The sequence below is a fragment of the Periplaneta americana genome, chromosome 1, assembly GCF_040183065.1.
Source record: "Periplaneta americana isolate PAMFEO1 chromosome 1, P.americana_PAMFEO1_priV1, whole genome shotgun sequence".
In the NCBI taxonomy this organism is placed as follows: Eukaryota; Metazoa; Arthropoda; class Insecta; order Blattodea; family Blattidae; genus Periplaneta; species Periplaneta americana.
Genome location: NC_091117.1, coordinates 111,360,887 through 111,375,677, shown reverse-complemented (window position 1 = coordinate 111,375,677; position 14,791 = coordinate 111,360,887). Strand labels below are relative to the sequence as shown.

The window sequence follows — 14,791 nt, the reverse complement described above, 5'->3', positions numbered from 1 at the left end:
TCATCAGTTGTCGACAGTACATACCGAGATTATCTCGTAAGCAAGAAATAATCAATTTAGAGTTCGTGTCTCGTGATGGTGTTGGTCATTGTGCCATCTGTTGACGATTATTGAACTACATCAAGCCGGCCTCGACTGCAAACCCTAAAGCCTATATAAAAGAGCTATCTGTTAGTAAATATGATCTAGCTCTGAATGCAACCCCTTCTGATATGAAAATTAATAAGCGGCCGTGCACAAGCTCAAATAGCACAGAACATGACGTGTTACACCAACATTCCAACTCAAAACAGATTTCAGCCTTTAGCTACAGAAGACAGCATGGTGGAACCTTCTGCTGCTTCTACACTTCAAAAGGAAAAAATTCCACCTAGCTGCTTAAAGAACATTGAGAACTATCAGCTCTTATTACAAAGCATACAGAATTATGTACAATCAGAATTTCATACAGAGTTGAAAGGTTCAATCATAAAAGTATACGCATCAACATCCCATGATTTTCGATCACTTACTACTTACTTTGACTCAATTCGTCAGCAATACTATACTTATAAAAATCCCTCTCAAAAGAAATTTTCTGCTGTTATTCGAAATGTACCCTACTCTCTCAGTGATGAAGAGAGAAAAGTCGCCCTTGAAGAACTTAACTTTCCAGTTCATAAAGTAACGAGACTCCTAGGAAAGAACAAACAGCCCACTCCACTTTGTGCAATAGAAATAGATAACAATGACCAAGGTAAATCAATACTAAATCTCAGTCGCCTATTTTACAGTGTAGTTAAAGTCGAAATCAGACGCCAATCCAAAGAGATTCCTCAGTGTACAAGGTGCCAAAATTTTGGTCATACTAAGAACTACCGCCAACTCGAACCACGCTGCGTACGATGTCTAGAGGCTCATCATTTCTCTCAATGCCCAAATCCTAAAACAATACCGCCTAAGTGCGTGAACTGTCAACAACAACAACATCCAGCTAATTACAGAGGCTGTGAACACTATTTACAATTGAAGGAAAAACTCTCACGTGGTGTTCAGTTAAGACAAGAAAAACGAACTCATGTTCCAGAATCTTCGCAACCATTACTTCAACGCACAGAAGATTCTCAACATCAAGTAAATCCTTCAATGTCTCAACCATCTACGTCAAAATTTCAAGCAAATTCTCGATCTAAGACGTATGCAAATGCAGTGAAAGGATCCTTTGATCAGAGTCACCGTCGCCCTATAAGTCAACCTGCTCCAGAATCTTCCACTTCATCTCTATTAACCGATCTACTCTCTAAGGTTATTCCGCACATTATCACTTTATTGACTCCATTCTTGTCAGATATTAAAGATTATTTTATCTCTTCTCTGTCATCTTACTTCCAGAATGGCAGCAAATAATAAAATTTCTATTCATCAACTCACTATAATCAATTGGAATGCTGATGGTATTAGAATGAAACGATCTCCTCTGATTGCCTTTTTGTCAACACATAATATTATGATAGCCTGCATCACAGAAACTCACCTTCTTCCAAACGAAGTCTTCACTGTTCCAGGATATAAAATATATAGATATGATAGGAATGCTTCAACTGCATCTGGTGGTGTTGCCATTTTAATTAAGCGAAATATTACACATCATCAAGTCCTTCTTCCTTATACGTCTGATATAGAAACAGTCGGAATCAAAATTAAGTGTCAAAATAGCCATGATTTTGTTTTATTTTGTGCTTATAAGCCCCCAAAATATTTGCTAAATACTGCATACCTTGCTCTTTTATTTCCCTCAGTCGGTTCAACACTTCTTGTGGGCGATCTAAACTGTAAACACACATCATGGGGATGCAGAGTAACGAACCCAAATGGACATCGTCTTTACAACTGCATTAACATCCTTGGTCTCCATATTCTCGCACCAACTGAACCAACACACTATCCATATAATCCCGCCAATCTTCCCGATATCCTTGACATCGGAATTCAAAAGAATATGCATTTACCAACTTATATTGCATCATTAACAGCACTTGATTCAGATCATTGTCCAGTGTTGATTAATTTCCAATTATCTCCTAATGTAACACCTAAAGTGCAACGCCTTATTAATGGTTTTGTTGATTGGGATAAATTTCAGTTGACTCTAGACTCAATGTTAGTCACAGAATATCATCCACTAACAGCAACAGATATTGACAATGATGTTCAACATTTTACGGACAGAATATGCTCATGTGTAAATTATTCTACAATGTGCTCCAAGCGGCCATTAACTCGCTATTACTTACCATCTTCCATACTCCAATTAATTAAGGAAAAACATCGTATTCGTAGACAATTGTGAATGAGAGAGGCAACCATGGCAGCGGAAGAAGCTGAATCATCTCATACGATTAGTCAAGACAAATATTGAACAACATCGCCTGCAGTCATATCAGTCTTATTTATCATCTCTATCTGAAGCTGATAATACTCTTTGGTACGCTACAAAGCGTATTCTACGCGAGCCAACAGTCATCCCGACACTTCAGTTAGACTCTAAAATAGCCACAGACACAGAGTCGAAATGTAACTTGCTTGCATCTCATTATCAACATGTATTCTCCCCAAACGAGAATAAAAATGAACAGACTATCTCAGAATTAGAAAAAGGACTTAAAGAAAATATTAATAAACCGACTGTGCCAGAGAAAATTTCCTATAATACTCCACAAGAATTGTCTCACTTCTTTCAAAGGCTTCCAAATAAAAAATCTCCAGGCCATGATCTTATACCCAACATTGTACTAAAGAAGCTCACCAACAAAGCTCTTACTTACTTGACGATAATTTTCAATGCTGCCCTTTTAATTGGGTACTTTCCTCGAGCCTGGAAACTTGCTGAAATCATTGTTTTTCATAAGCCTAACAAACCTAAGCACTTGCCATCAAGTTACCGACCTATTAGCTTACTGCCCACGCTATCGAAATTGTTTGAGAAGGTTATTCATCATCGCATTTGTAAATTTACGTTCCATAACAAGATAATACCAGATTTTCAGTTTGGCTTTCGTCCAAAACATTCTACAACACACCAACTGCAAAGAGTCACTGAATCCATTATAAAAGGCTTTGAAGAAAAGCAGTATACTGCCACTGTGTTTCTGGATATTGCCCAAGCATTTGATAGTGTTTGGCATGATGGTCTAATGCTAAAATTATATAGAATTGGTTTTCCTGACTATCTCGCACGCATCATGAAAAGTTTTTTATCTGAGCGTCAGTTCTCAGTACGTATAGATGGCATTAAATCAACGCTTCGTCCAGTTTTAGCCGGAGTACCACAAGGATCTATACTGTCACCACCTCTCTTCAATATCTTCACATATGACATTCCATGTTTACAACCGTCACACATAGCTATGTATGCTGATGATACAGTTCTCTTTTATTATCATAGTAACCTAAATACTGCAATCAGCACTCTTCAGACATCCTTACAGGAGCTGTCTAAATGGTTCTCTGACTGGAGATTACTACTCAACATTACCAATTCAGAAGCTAAAATCTTATCTTTATGGCCTATTAATAATCCACCTCCTCTGGTTCTTCTAAATGAACAAGTCAAGAAGCTGTCAAATATTTGGGAATACTATTAGACACGAAACTTACATGGAATGCCCATATAACTCGCATTGTTACACTAACCTCTTCTAGAATTCGAAAATTATACCCTTTGGTTAATAGACGTTCACAAATTGGATTGGACTGTTCAATGCTACTCTACACCTCGCTTGTACGACCTCTTTTAACTTATGCAGCGCCAGTGTGGGGGACAGCAAATAAGACACAAATGCATCGCCTACAAGTTCTCCAGAACAAGTTCCTGCGTACTGCAACAAATGCCCCCTGGTTTGTAAGAAATCAACAGCTGCTTCAAGAATTGGGAATTCTTCCACTGGAACAGTACATCCATTCAATGTCAAAATATTTCTTCAACAAACTTCCTGGTGTTCCTGGAGCTGTGACATATAACATTGGAGCAAGATCTTGTCAGCCATCTCGACTTAAAAGGAAACTCCCTCAAGACATCCTTCTTAGTGATACTGACGACTCTTCATAAATTTGACACAGAAAATAATCAAATTTTTGTTCACATAATTGACAAAAATGTTTAATTAATTCATTTAAATTAATTAGAGGAGCCTTTAGAGCCAACCTCAACATGATATTCTGCATGTGATATTCCATCATTTAACAGTGGTCTGTATAGCAAGTTTGCTGGTCGACCAATATTAAACATAAAAAAAATTTTTGTAAATATTGACAAATTGATCAATTGTGTATTTATTCGTCATATGTTATGTGATCACATAACTACAATGTCTTTGTGTGATCACAAGAACCAATCACAACACAACGAATTTATACTAAATTTGGGATGAGAAACGGGTTCAATTTTGTACGTACCTTGAACTTAGCAGCTGATATTTCCTATATATCTTCTTTCATTAAGTGGATGCTCCAACATGTACGTACTCTTACGGAGTAGATCAACTAGTTAGGAAGAGAAGAATATAGAGTGGCCATGTTGTCCTGTACATCGCTCTTTGATGTGCCACAGTGAAACAGGCAGATATGAACTAAGAGCCTACTGTCGTAAAAATTCGTCTGCTTGCAATGTTGTGTATACGGAGGCAAAAACTACGAAAAAACAAAGAAAAAATATGCCTGTTGTATGTGCTGCATATAACCGCATTGTCAAAAGGAAAAAGACAACTGATATATCATATTTCATGTGAATTTTATGAAGATAAGTCCATAGTTTTGTTAATTAGCAGCATTTTTTTAATGCATAAATGTGTAACAACGCCCGGCATAACATGCGGTGTGTACAGTATTTTTCTTTTGTTGCAGATTCCCTTAAAAAAAAAGGAACTGTTGAAACAATGGATAATAAATATGAAACGAGACAAATGGTGTCTCTCCGAGCTCTTAATTTCTAGAAGTTCTTTCAGTACTCCATCAAAATACTTGTTTATAATTTATGATGCAGTTTCACACAACCTCCTCTTCAAGTCCCTAAATTATTAACTGTAGTTTTGGTGAACTGCATTTCCTTGAAAAAGAGCATAGGAAGCTGTGTTTCGTGGGATGCCATTTAACCCTTGTCGTGTTTTTTAGCCACTGATTTAACAAATCTTTGTTTTCTTAAGGAAAAGTGTAGGTATCTCAGTTGTATATACCTAATGCGTAAGTAATTGCAGTGTATTCTTTTTATTATTATTTTTTTAATTATTGAAAAATGTTTTTCTCTTACATTTAATATGTAATTAATATATTTTCTGAAGAAAAAATCTTTAAGTGTTAAGTGCTTTCTTAATCAACAAAATTATGTAATATCCTTTATTTCTGTTCCTTGTGTCCGTCCTGCTGATACAGAAGACGATGAGCTGTAGCTTATAAAAAGTAGACCTATTTCGAAGACAACTATAAACCAAATAAATGGTTCACTAGCAATGTACTTAAACTAAATACGGATAAAACCACTACAATTCCGTTTCAGACCCAGTGAAAAACAAATAGGAATAAAATATTAAAACTGTATTTCGACACCGGCATCCTTTATTTCTGCTCCTTGTGTCTTACTGCTTATAGAAGAAGACGATGAGCTGTAGCTTATAAAAATAGGCCTATTTCAAAGACAAACTATTAATCAAATAAGTGGTTCACTAGTAATAAATTTAAACTAAATACGGATAAAATCGCTACAATTCCGTTTAAAACCCAGTAATAGCAATAAAATATTAAAATTGCATTTCGACACTCGCATCCAAAATAACGCAAAACTTTTGGGTAGGCGGTACTGTTGTTAGTATTTTGACTGAAAGGACATGAAAGAACATAATTGAGCACCTACATACAATAATGGGGTAAGTATGAATATATTTCGTAACTACTTACCCCATTATTGCACGTGGGTGCTCAATTATACACTAATAATAATCTGTGGTGCCACAGCCCTTGAAAGGTGCAGGCAGACCAGTCAGCTGTTGGCCTCACATTCACATTTCGATAATTATACTCTAATATAATAAAAAAAAAATGAAAGCGTGTTTGGTCATGTTTTACACAAGTTACAAGCTTGGAGGTAAAAATTGTTTGCTACAGTTAGAGTTAGGGCCTACTTTCATTCTATATCTTATGGTATAATCAAAGACGTTGTAGTTGTATATCTAGACACACAATTGGCGCTGATGTCGTGTACAAATTTGAAACCTCTCGCGCAGGTTCGCGCGACGCCATGTCTTGGGAGTAGAAGCACTTTATCAAGCATCAACACATGGAGATTCACGTGTTCATTTGTGTTGTTTACTTTCAATAGTGTGTTGATTTGTGTTGTCTACTTTTAATAGTGCATTAAGGTTAAAGTTAACAGCAAGTTTAGTTTTAAGCCATTGATGGAGTGCATTAATAGTCATTTCTAATAATAAAATTAGTGTATTTTAAAAATGCGTAATATCTTCGAAGTGTGAATGTATTCCTACAACTTAGAGATGCACGTTCCTAACGTGTAAATGTTATTAATTGAATTTAATTGGGTGACTAGTGCCATTCTTTATGGTGAATTCGTGTACAACGTTTAATTGTACGTATACGTACAAGGATGAGTCTGGAAGCACTTTATCAACACATGGAGATTCACGTGTTCATTTGTGTTTACTTTTAATAGTGTGTTAACTTGTGTTATTTTTTTTATAGTGCATTAAATTTAAAGTTAATAGGAAGTTCAGTTTTTTTAGTCAGTGATGGAGTACATTAATAGTCGTTTCTAACAATTAGTGTATTTTAAGAATGCGTAATATCTTCGAAGTGTGAATGTGTTCCTACAAGTTAGATATATACGTTGCTAACGTGTAGGTTTGTTATTGTTTAATAAGTTCTACGCCTAAGTAGTAAATTTGAGTGTGCCGTTCACTATGGTGAATTCGTGTGCAGCGTTTAATTGTACATACACGTACAAGAAAGGATCTAGAATTTCTCTGCACAAGTAAGTACAGTAATATAATTACCGTACAATTTATTTCTTGCTTGCTTAGCCTAGTTGGACATGTACCGAGATAATAGCTACAGACGAATTCGAATATCTAACACAAAAAAGCGTTGTTCTGAATATTAGGTTTTCAAAATACCGCTAATAAACTTGTTTAAACTTATAACTTAATGCTACTAATTACTAATTCAAAATTTGTTTGACAGACTAATTAATGCCTGTAAAGTATATTTTATAGTCCTACTACTTCTATGATAACAAGCTAATGAATGGTACTTAAGCCAATATTTTCAAAATAAAACAATAGGCTTACATATTTTTTTTACAGGTATGGAAACAGAGATATTAATATTTTTAGACGTGTTAAATTGACCATAATGACCATATATACATAAAGATCAGATGTCACCATACACCTAAAAGTTCTAACATGAATTTACATAAATTTGTAAGAAATTTAAGGAAGTCCATCTTATTAATTAAGAATCAATAGGTAAGCTCTTATTCTGTACACTAGGCCTAAAATTCATATAGCCTATAAGTGTTCAAGTACCTATATTTGATGGAGTAATTCCTGTATGTAAAGTTTATTTTATATTACTATGATAATAAGCTAAGAATGGTATTTATATCTTAAAACTAGAACATTAGTGTACATGTTTTTATTTTACAGATGTATTATACTATACAATATGAAAGCAGATCAAATTGTTCATTTCTCCTCTACATCAAAGAAAACATATGTACATAGTAGGATATATATTGTTTTATGTAATGTACAGTACATAGCTGGCAGTGTTTTACGAATAACAGGTAATAGACTACTAATACATAACTTTATTTTCACCTGAACTGGCTTACAATATGCATTTGTATTTTTTATTCGCTCTAAAATGATGTCAAATAACTACAAAGTCTTTGATAATTATCAAATTGTTTCTGTCATCTTTCGTTTCACGTCATACTAACGGCAACTTGAATTATGTCCACAACGTAGTCGCTTTAAATCTCAACAGGATTTTGTTTCATTTAGTTACTCCGATTGGTTTATAAAATATAAAAAACATATTATTTAAACCTTAAACATTGCATATGCCGATGTCTGCTAGCCGGCGCTCTCCCCAAACATGGCGGCGGGCGCAAGCTTCAATTTGTCCCGACTCTAAACTTCTGCGCAGCCTGGGCTGTAGGGGCTCGGGTATAATAAATAGTTTTGGAACGTGTAGAGACTGGGAAAAAATTTAATAAAGTCATCCGTATCATACTCGTTCATTTTATGGGCAATCTTGCGGGTCACATAAAAGAACCTAGGAATATTAACAATTTCTTCAGTATATTTTTTTCTAGGACTTCTTGTCATACGTACATGACAATTTTGCTTAGGTTATTCTTTTAAGCTTTCCTTCTAGGAACAGCTCAAGTGTTTTGAATTTAGCGTACATAAGTTCTATATTTTAGATTAAATTACTAGCACATATTTGACGAAATACTAGGTTTTTCCATTTCAATTTAACTGCTGCAAACGAATTTTTGACAGCTGGCGATTGCAATGTTACTTATCGCCACGCCCACTTTGTTTTGGGCGCTTAAGTTAATGGCGGACGGTCGTTCAATTTTCTTCAAACATGGCGGCCAAATGGCCACTCTATATGTCTCTCCTTCTAACTCGTTGGAGTAGATGCATTTTCGTCAACAGTGCATCCAGGGTCATGCTTCAACCACAGGGGAACGGTTTTTTATTAAATAGTCCTTACGCTAAGAAGTGTAAATATTTGGCGGAAATGTAGAGGGAAAGTTTGTTCATGAAAGGGAAATTTCAACCCGTCACGAGAGAAATTATTGGAACACAATTTGACTACACTGATTTATCTTGCTTCCCGCGTATTCTTAATGAAGAGTTGTTTAAAGAATGGCTTTTTGTGACTTAGTTGTTATTGGCTTATTCTTAATGTAATATGGATTTAATACGTTCATTATTTAAAAGAGAAATAGAATCCAGTAAGTTTCTTTGTCTGAAAATGTTATATGTTGATATGTTCACCTGATTTTTCGTTATATTCATGTTTCATGTTTACAGGGGCCATTAACAGTTACGATTTGGCCATTAAGCGTTTGAAGTGCTATGATTATAATGAATTTTGTGGCATTTATCCGAGTTCTGCTGACCAGGCATTTGCTGCAGATTCACCTGTTTTCGCATGCAATTTTTGTCGTAAAGAAAATTATCAGCACTGGCTAGCATTGGCAAATGAAGATGGCTTGATAGCAGTACAAGATACTAGTATACGGAGCAAACGGTCCCAATCTGGGGATATTTATGCAGAAGGTAATAATTTACAATTTCATTTTTTGTTAAACTAGCGCTGAGGTAGTTCCGGTGATAGAAGTGAAGGATAAATCGCAATATAAAGAACGCCAATATGCAAGGTGTATAAGCGGAATAAGAAAACTGTGAACTACCTCAGCGCTAGTTTAGCCTCATTTAATTTTTTTTTTTTAATTATGTGGACATGAACCAAAATCATTACAAGATCTTGTTCTATACCTGTAAAATACAACGCTGTTATTAATTTTTAAGGCACACAAGCTCATCACAATGCAATATTTGACTTGGCTTGGATGGAAGATGAACTAAAACTAGTGAGTGTATCAGGTGACCATACCGCAGTATTATGGGATGTTAGTGTAAGTCCCTTCAGAGAACTTCAGCGTTTTAAAGGCCATACGAGAAGTGTTAAGACTGTTGCATTTAGACCTCAGGACAAAGGTGAGTTACATATGTCTTTACAGAATTATAATAGTTAATTTAGGGGTTTTCTGTACAGGAGTGCTGCCGAATGTAGGCTTAATTTATTTACCTACTTGGCTTCTAGTTGAATTATACGTATCGACAACAAAAGAAAAGTTGAAGGGCCGCCCCAATTTGGGACCGAAAATCCACTTCTTCATCTTCACTTTCCTTTTCTAAACACAAGCACAACCTTACGTGGCATCCTGAGCATGTTATGTTTGCAACTGAATGACTAGAAATGTATCCGCTAATTTGTATATTACAGTATTGTTAACATACGAAGTCACTCCACGATCTTTCGAATAATTTCTTTTCACCTTAAATACAATTAGTTGTGCAGGGAAAATTGCAATAAGCAGAACGTAGAAGCTCGGCCCACCATCCCTTCCACTTTTCCCGTACTAGCTCATCAGACACACTATGTGAGTGTTGTGTCGAATGCACATTTATGTGGGTGGGGATAACTTCCCCTACTGGCATTCTCTTTATTGCGATTTATCTGTTGTGCATTCAGTTCAAACATTTTCACTGAAAATTTGCCTTCCTTTCGTGGCGCTCTTGTACAGATTATTATTATTATTATTATTATTATTATTATTATTATTATTATTATTATTATTATTATTATTATTATTATTATTGTTATTATTATTATAATTATCATCATCATCGGGAAAATCGCAATGACCAGAACGTAGAAGCTCCTTCCACTTTTCCCATACTAGTTCACCAGACAGTAGCGGGAAAGAGTGGAAATAGGGGTTTCGGGTGGGGTGACATGTAGTGGGCAAAAGTGGAACTGGTAAAGTGAAAGCAGCATCTACGAAGCAAAAGTAGAACTTCGTCCTTTCTCCATCCTCTTTCCAGCCCCTCTTTCTCTCGCTCCATATCTTTCTTTTTATTCTTCTTATGACTTTACTGACGATGGGATTCGATCTGTCGAATTTGCCAATGAAATGCACACACAGTTTTAGATAATGCTTTAGACCACTCGGCTACCGAGACGACTTGGTGGTGGAGGGGAAAATGAATCTACTTATGTTCAGTGGGGACTACCATAACATATTGTAATGTAATGTCTGATGTTCAGAGCCCTCAAGGACTCAAAGGGGAAATGATGTGACATTCTGCAAGAATTAGTATAACCTCTCATTCCCAGACCAACCTCTCTGTCACATGGTGGGTCCTGATTACAGTAAACGAGGCTCTGGTGACTATTTTGTGTGAGGAAGGCAGTCTCCGACAGTGCCACATTAACATGTGAGTGTTGTTTTATTCTAAGTTGTTGTGTGTTAATTCCAAGTAATTACATGTGTTGTGTGTTAAGCTAAATACGTGAGTGTTTAATGCACATTCCATTTTAATGTGGCGGATTCTGATTGAAGCAAGGTGGGTAGTTGCAAGCTGTGGGCCACTGGTGCGGAGGGCAGACAGTAGAGAGAGAGAGAGATCAGCTGCCGTGTGGCGAGAGAGCTGCCGAGCGGCGAGGGTGGGGATAACTTCCCCTACTGACATTCTCTTCATTGCGATTAATCCTCATCATCATCATCAATTATTATTATTATTATTATTATTATTAATATAAACATTCGATCTGTTCAACTCCATTTGTGCACTTTCTGGTAATTACCTACTCTTTTCATTTGGTTCTAAATTTGTACAAGTACAGTGTGTGTGTGGGTCATATATCCACGATGACTGACTGGCTGTGTACCCGTAGCGAGGCTGCACTTCTGCCGCTGAGACGCAAGGACACTTGCTCAGCTGAACTTGTTAAAACTTAACATATAGATAACACATCATCATTTGGTACTCACCCTGCTCACAGAAAATGCTGTATCTCATGTCCAGTTTCTTGTACACATATTTCACAACTTCTCAAGAAATTGTCATTGAAGTTCTTCATTATTTACTTTTTCTAACACCCAATTGCAAAAATTAAGCCTGCGATTGCATCTTGGGACTGTAATTCATGACATGATGGAATTCTGTATAGTTTTAGTTTCAATAATTTTATTGCCACTCCCACAGACTTTAGAAATCTCTGTCTGCTGTGCTAAACGTTTCAGAGACTTGTATGGGCTATGCATTAATACCACACCAAATTCATACAGTTTTTCCTCTGTAAGAACACGACACTTCTGTCGTGTTTTTCTGTCATTTACAGAACCTGTTTCATTGAATCTCATAAATAAACTTAATTATGTTTTTTTTTAGAGGGTACTGGCCTATTAGGAAATTTACGTCTGAGTTTTCGTCTCATTGAAAAACATGATTTCTATTCTTTATGTATGTGTTGTATATGTAAATACATTCTCATAATATCTGTTCACCATGATAAAATGATCTGCTGTCCATCTCAGCAAAACTAATACTGCCAGAGGCGAAGTTACAGATAAATTGTTTTATTTATAGATGTCGTAGTGTTGATATGAATGGGAAGATTTTGACTAGCTGCACCAGCATACATGTCGTCTTAGTGGTAGAAGCATGGTCTCCCACTGAGCACATAGCCAGTTAATCATTGTGGACGTATGACCCAGACACACTGTGCTTAACATTATATATATATGGATTTTGGATAACCTCTCAAGCATTCAAGTCATACATAAGTAGTGATAAAAATTTACTTATTTAACACAACATTGATATAACAAGTAACAACACTGATATATTTATCACTTACGTTAATAATTAGAATTATTTTATTGTCGTCGTTATTAATATGAAAAGAATTGTATTGAGCTGTACATATATGGAATGGTAACTCTATATAAGTCTAGAATGTGTATGAGGGCTTGTTGTGCAGAGGCAGTTATAAGCATAACACAGAGCTTATAACCTGTTAGATTCGTATATGCAAGGCATAATAAAATTCTAACCTAACCTGTCAGATTCGTATATACTTACGTACTTACTGGCTTTTAAGGAACCCAGAGGTTCATTGCCGCCCTCACATAAGCCCGCCATTGGTCCCTATTCTTGACTAAATTTTCTCATCAGAAGTAATTGCTAAATTACTATAATTTGGTTTAAGAGACCATTACTTGCTTTCAGTCATCTGATGATTCATTTATTTTTAGTACTCAGTTAATAAATCCGTTTGTTGAAATGAGCAAGATTAATCCAGTCTCTACCATCATATCCCACCTCCCTCAAATCCATTTTAATATTATCTTCCCATCTACGTCTCGGCCTCCCCAAAGGTCTTTTCCCCTCTGGCCTCCCAACTAACATTCTATATGCATTTCTGGATTCGCCCATATGTGCTACATGCCCTGCCCATCTCAAACGTCTGGATTTAATGTTCCTAATTATGTCAGGTGAAGGATACAATGCATGCAGCTCTGCGTTGTGTAACTTTCTCCATTCTCCTGTAACTTCATCCCTTTTAGCCCCAAATCTCTGTTCCTCTCTCAAAGTGAGAGTCCAAGTTTCACAACCATACAGAACAACAGGTAATATAACTGTTTTATAAATTCTAACTTTTAGATATTTTGATAGCAGACTAGATGACAAAAGCTTCTCAACCGAATAACAGGCATTTCCCATATTTATTCTGCGTTTAATTTCCTCTCGAGTGTCATTTATATTTGTTACTGTTGCTCCAAGATATTTTAATTTTTCCACCTCTTCGAAGGATAAATCTCCAACTTTTATAGTTCCATTTCGTACAATATTCTGATCATGAGACATAATGATATACTTAGTCTTTTCGAGATTTACTTCCAACCCTATCTCTTTACTTGCTTCAAGTAGAATTTCTGTGTTTTCCCTAATTGTTTGTGGATTTTCTCCAGATATACTCACGTCATTCGCATAGACAAGAAGCTGATGTAACCTGTTCAATTCCAAACCCTCTGTGTTATCCTGAACAATTTTACTAATGGCATGTTCGAGAGTGAAGTTAAAAAGTAAAGGTGATAGTGCATCTCCCTGCTTTAGCCCGCAGTGAATTGAAAAAGCATCAGATAGAAACTGGCCTATACAGACTCTGCTGTAACTTTCACTAAGACACATTTTAATTAATCGAACTAGTTTCTTGGGAATACCAAATTCAATAAGAATATTATATAAAACTTCTCTCTTAACCGAGTCATATGCCTTTTTGAAATCTATGAATAACTGATGTACTGTACCCTTATACTCCTTTTTTTTCTCCAATATCTGTCGAATACAAAAAATCTGATCAATAGTCGATCTGTTACACCTGAAACCACACTGATGATCCCCAATAATTTCATCTACATATGGAGTTAATCTTCTCAAAAGGATATTCGACAAAATTTTGTACGACGTCAACAAAAGTGATATTCCTCGAAAGTTACTGCAGTTAGTCTTGTCCCCCTTCTTAAAAATAGGTACGATTATGGACTCCTTCCATTGTTCTGGTACAATTTCCTTTTCCTAAATTGCAAGTACAAGTTTATAAATTTCGCTAGATAATATGCTTCCACCTCTTGTATTAATTCTGCTGGAATTTGATCGATACCTGGAGACTTGTACTTTTTCAGATTTTCTATCACAATTTCGACTTCAGAAAGTGTGGGTTCGGGTATAAATGGCTCAGCAGTTTTATTTCAATTTCGTCCCGATCATTTCTACTTGGCCTATGTACATTTAGTAGTTGCCCAAAATAGTTTTTCTATCTGTTAAGAATTGAATGAGAGTCTGCAAGCCAAGTCACCATTCTCATCCTTGATCACATTTAACCTTGCCTGATATCCGTTCTTAAATTCCTTTATACCCTTATATAAATCTCGAATGTTTTTATTCTTACTATTTGTTTCTATCTCATTCAGTTTTTCCTTCAAGTAATCTCTCTTTTTATTCCTAAGTGTACGACTTGCTTCCCGTCTTTCATTGAAATAATTATCTCTATTCTCCTCAATTGGATCCTGTAAGAATTTCACTTTGCCTGTTTCCTTCTATCTACTGCAATGGAACAATCTTCATCAAACCATGGTTTTTTTTTTCTTAGT

General features: G+C 35.8%; 1 protein-coding gene across 2 annotated transcripts in view; it reads left to right on the top strand.

The window, feature by feature from the left end:
* The first annotated feature begins 8,732 nt into the window (after positions 1-8,732).
* The window catches only part of l(2)dtl (WD40 domain-containing protein denticleless), a 94,103-nt gene continuing 88,044 nt past the window's right edge, over positions 8,733-14,791 (top strand). Inside the window, exons 1-3 of one of the 2 annotated variants that reach the window (XM_069825856.1) lie at positions 8,733-9,016; positions 9,096-9,344; positions 9,597-9,785. In XM_069825856.1, the coding sequence (XP_069681957.1) occupies positions 8,974-9,016; positions 9,096-9,344; positions 9,597-9,785 (481 nt within the window). In that variant the 5' untranslated portion in view covers positions 8,733-8,973. The remainder of the gene's footprint in view (positions 9,017-9,095; positions 9,345-9,596; positions 9,786-14,791) is intronic. The other variant, XM_069825846.1, reaches the window with a different exon arrangement.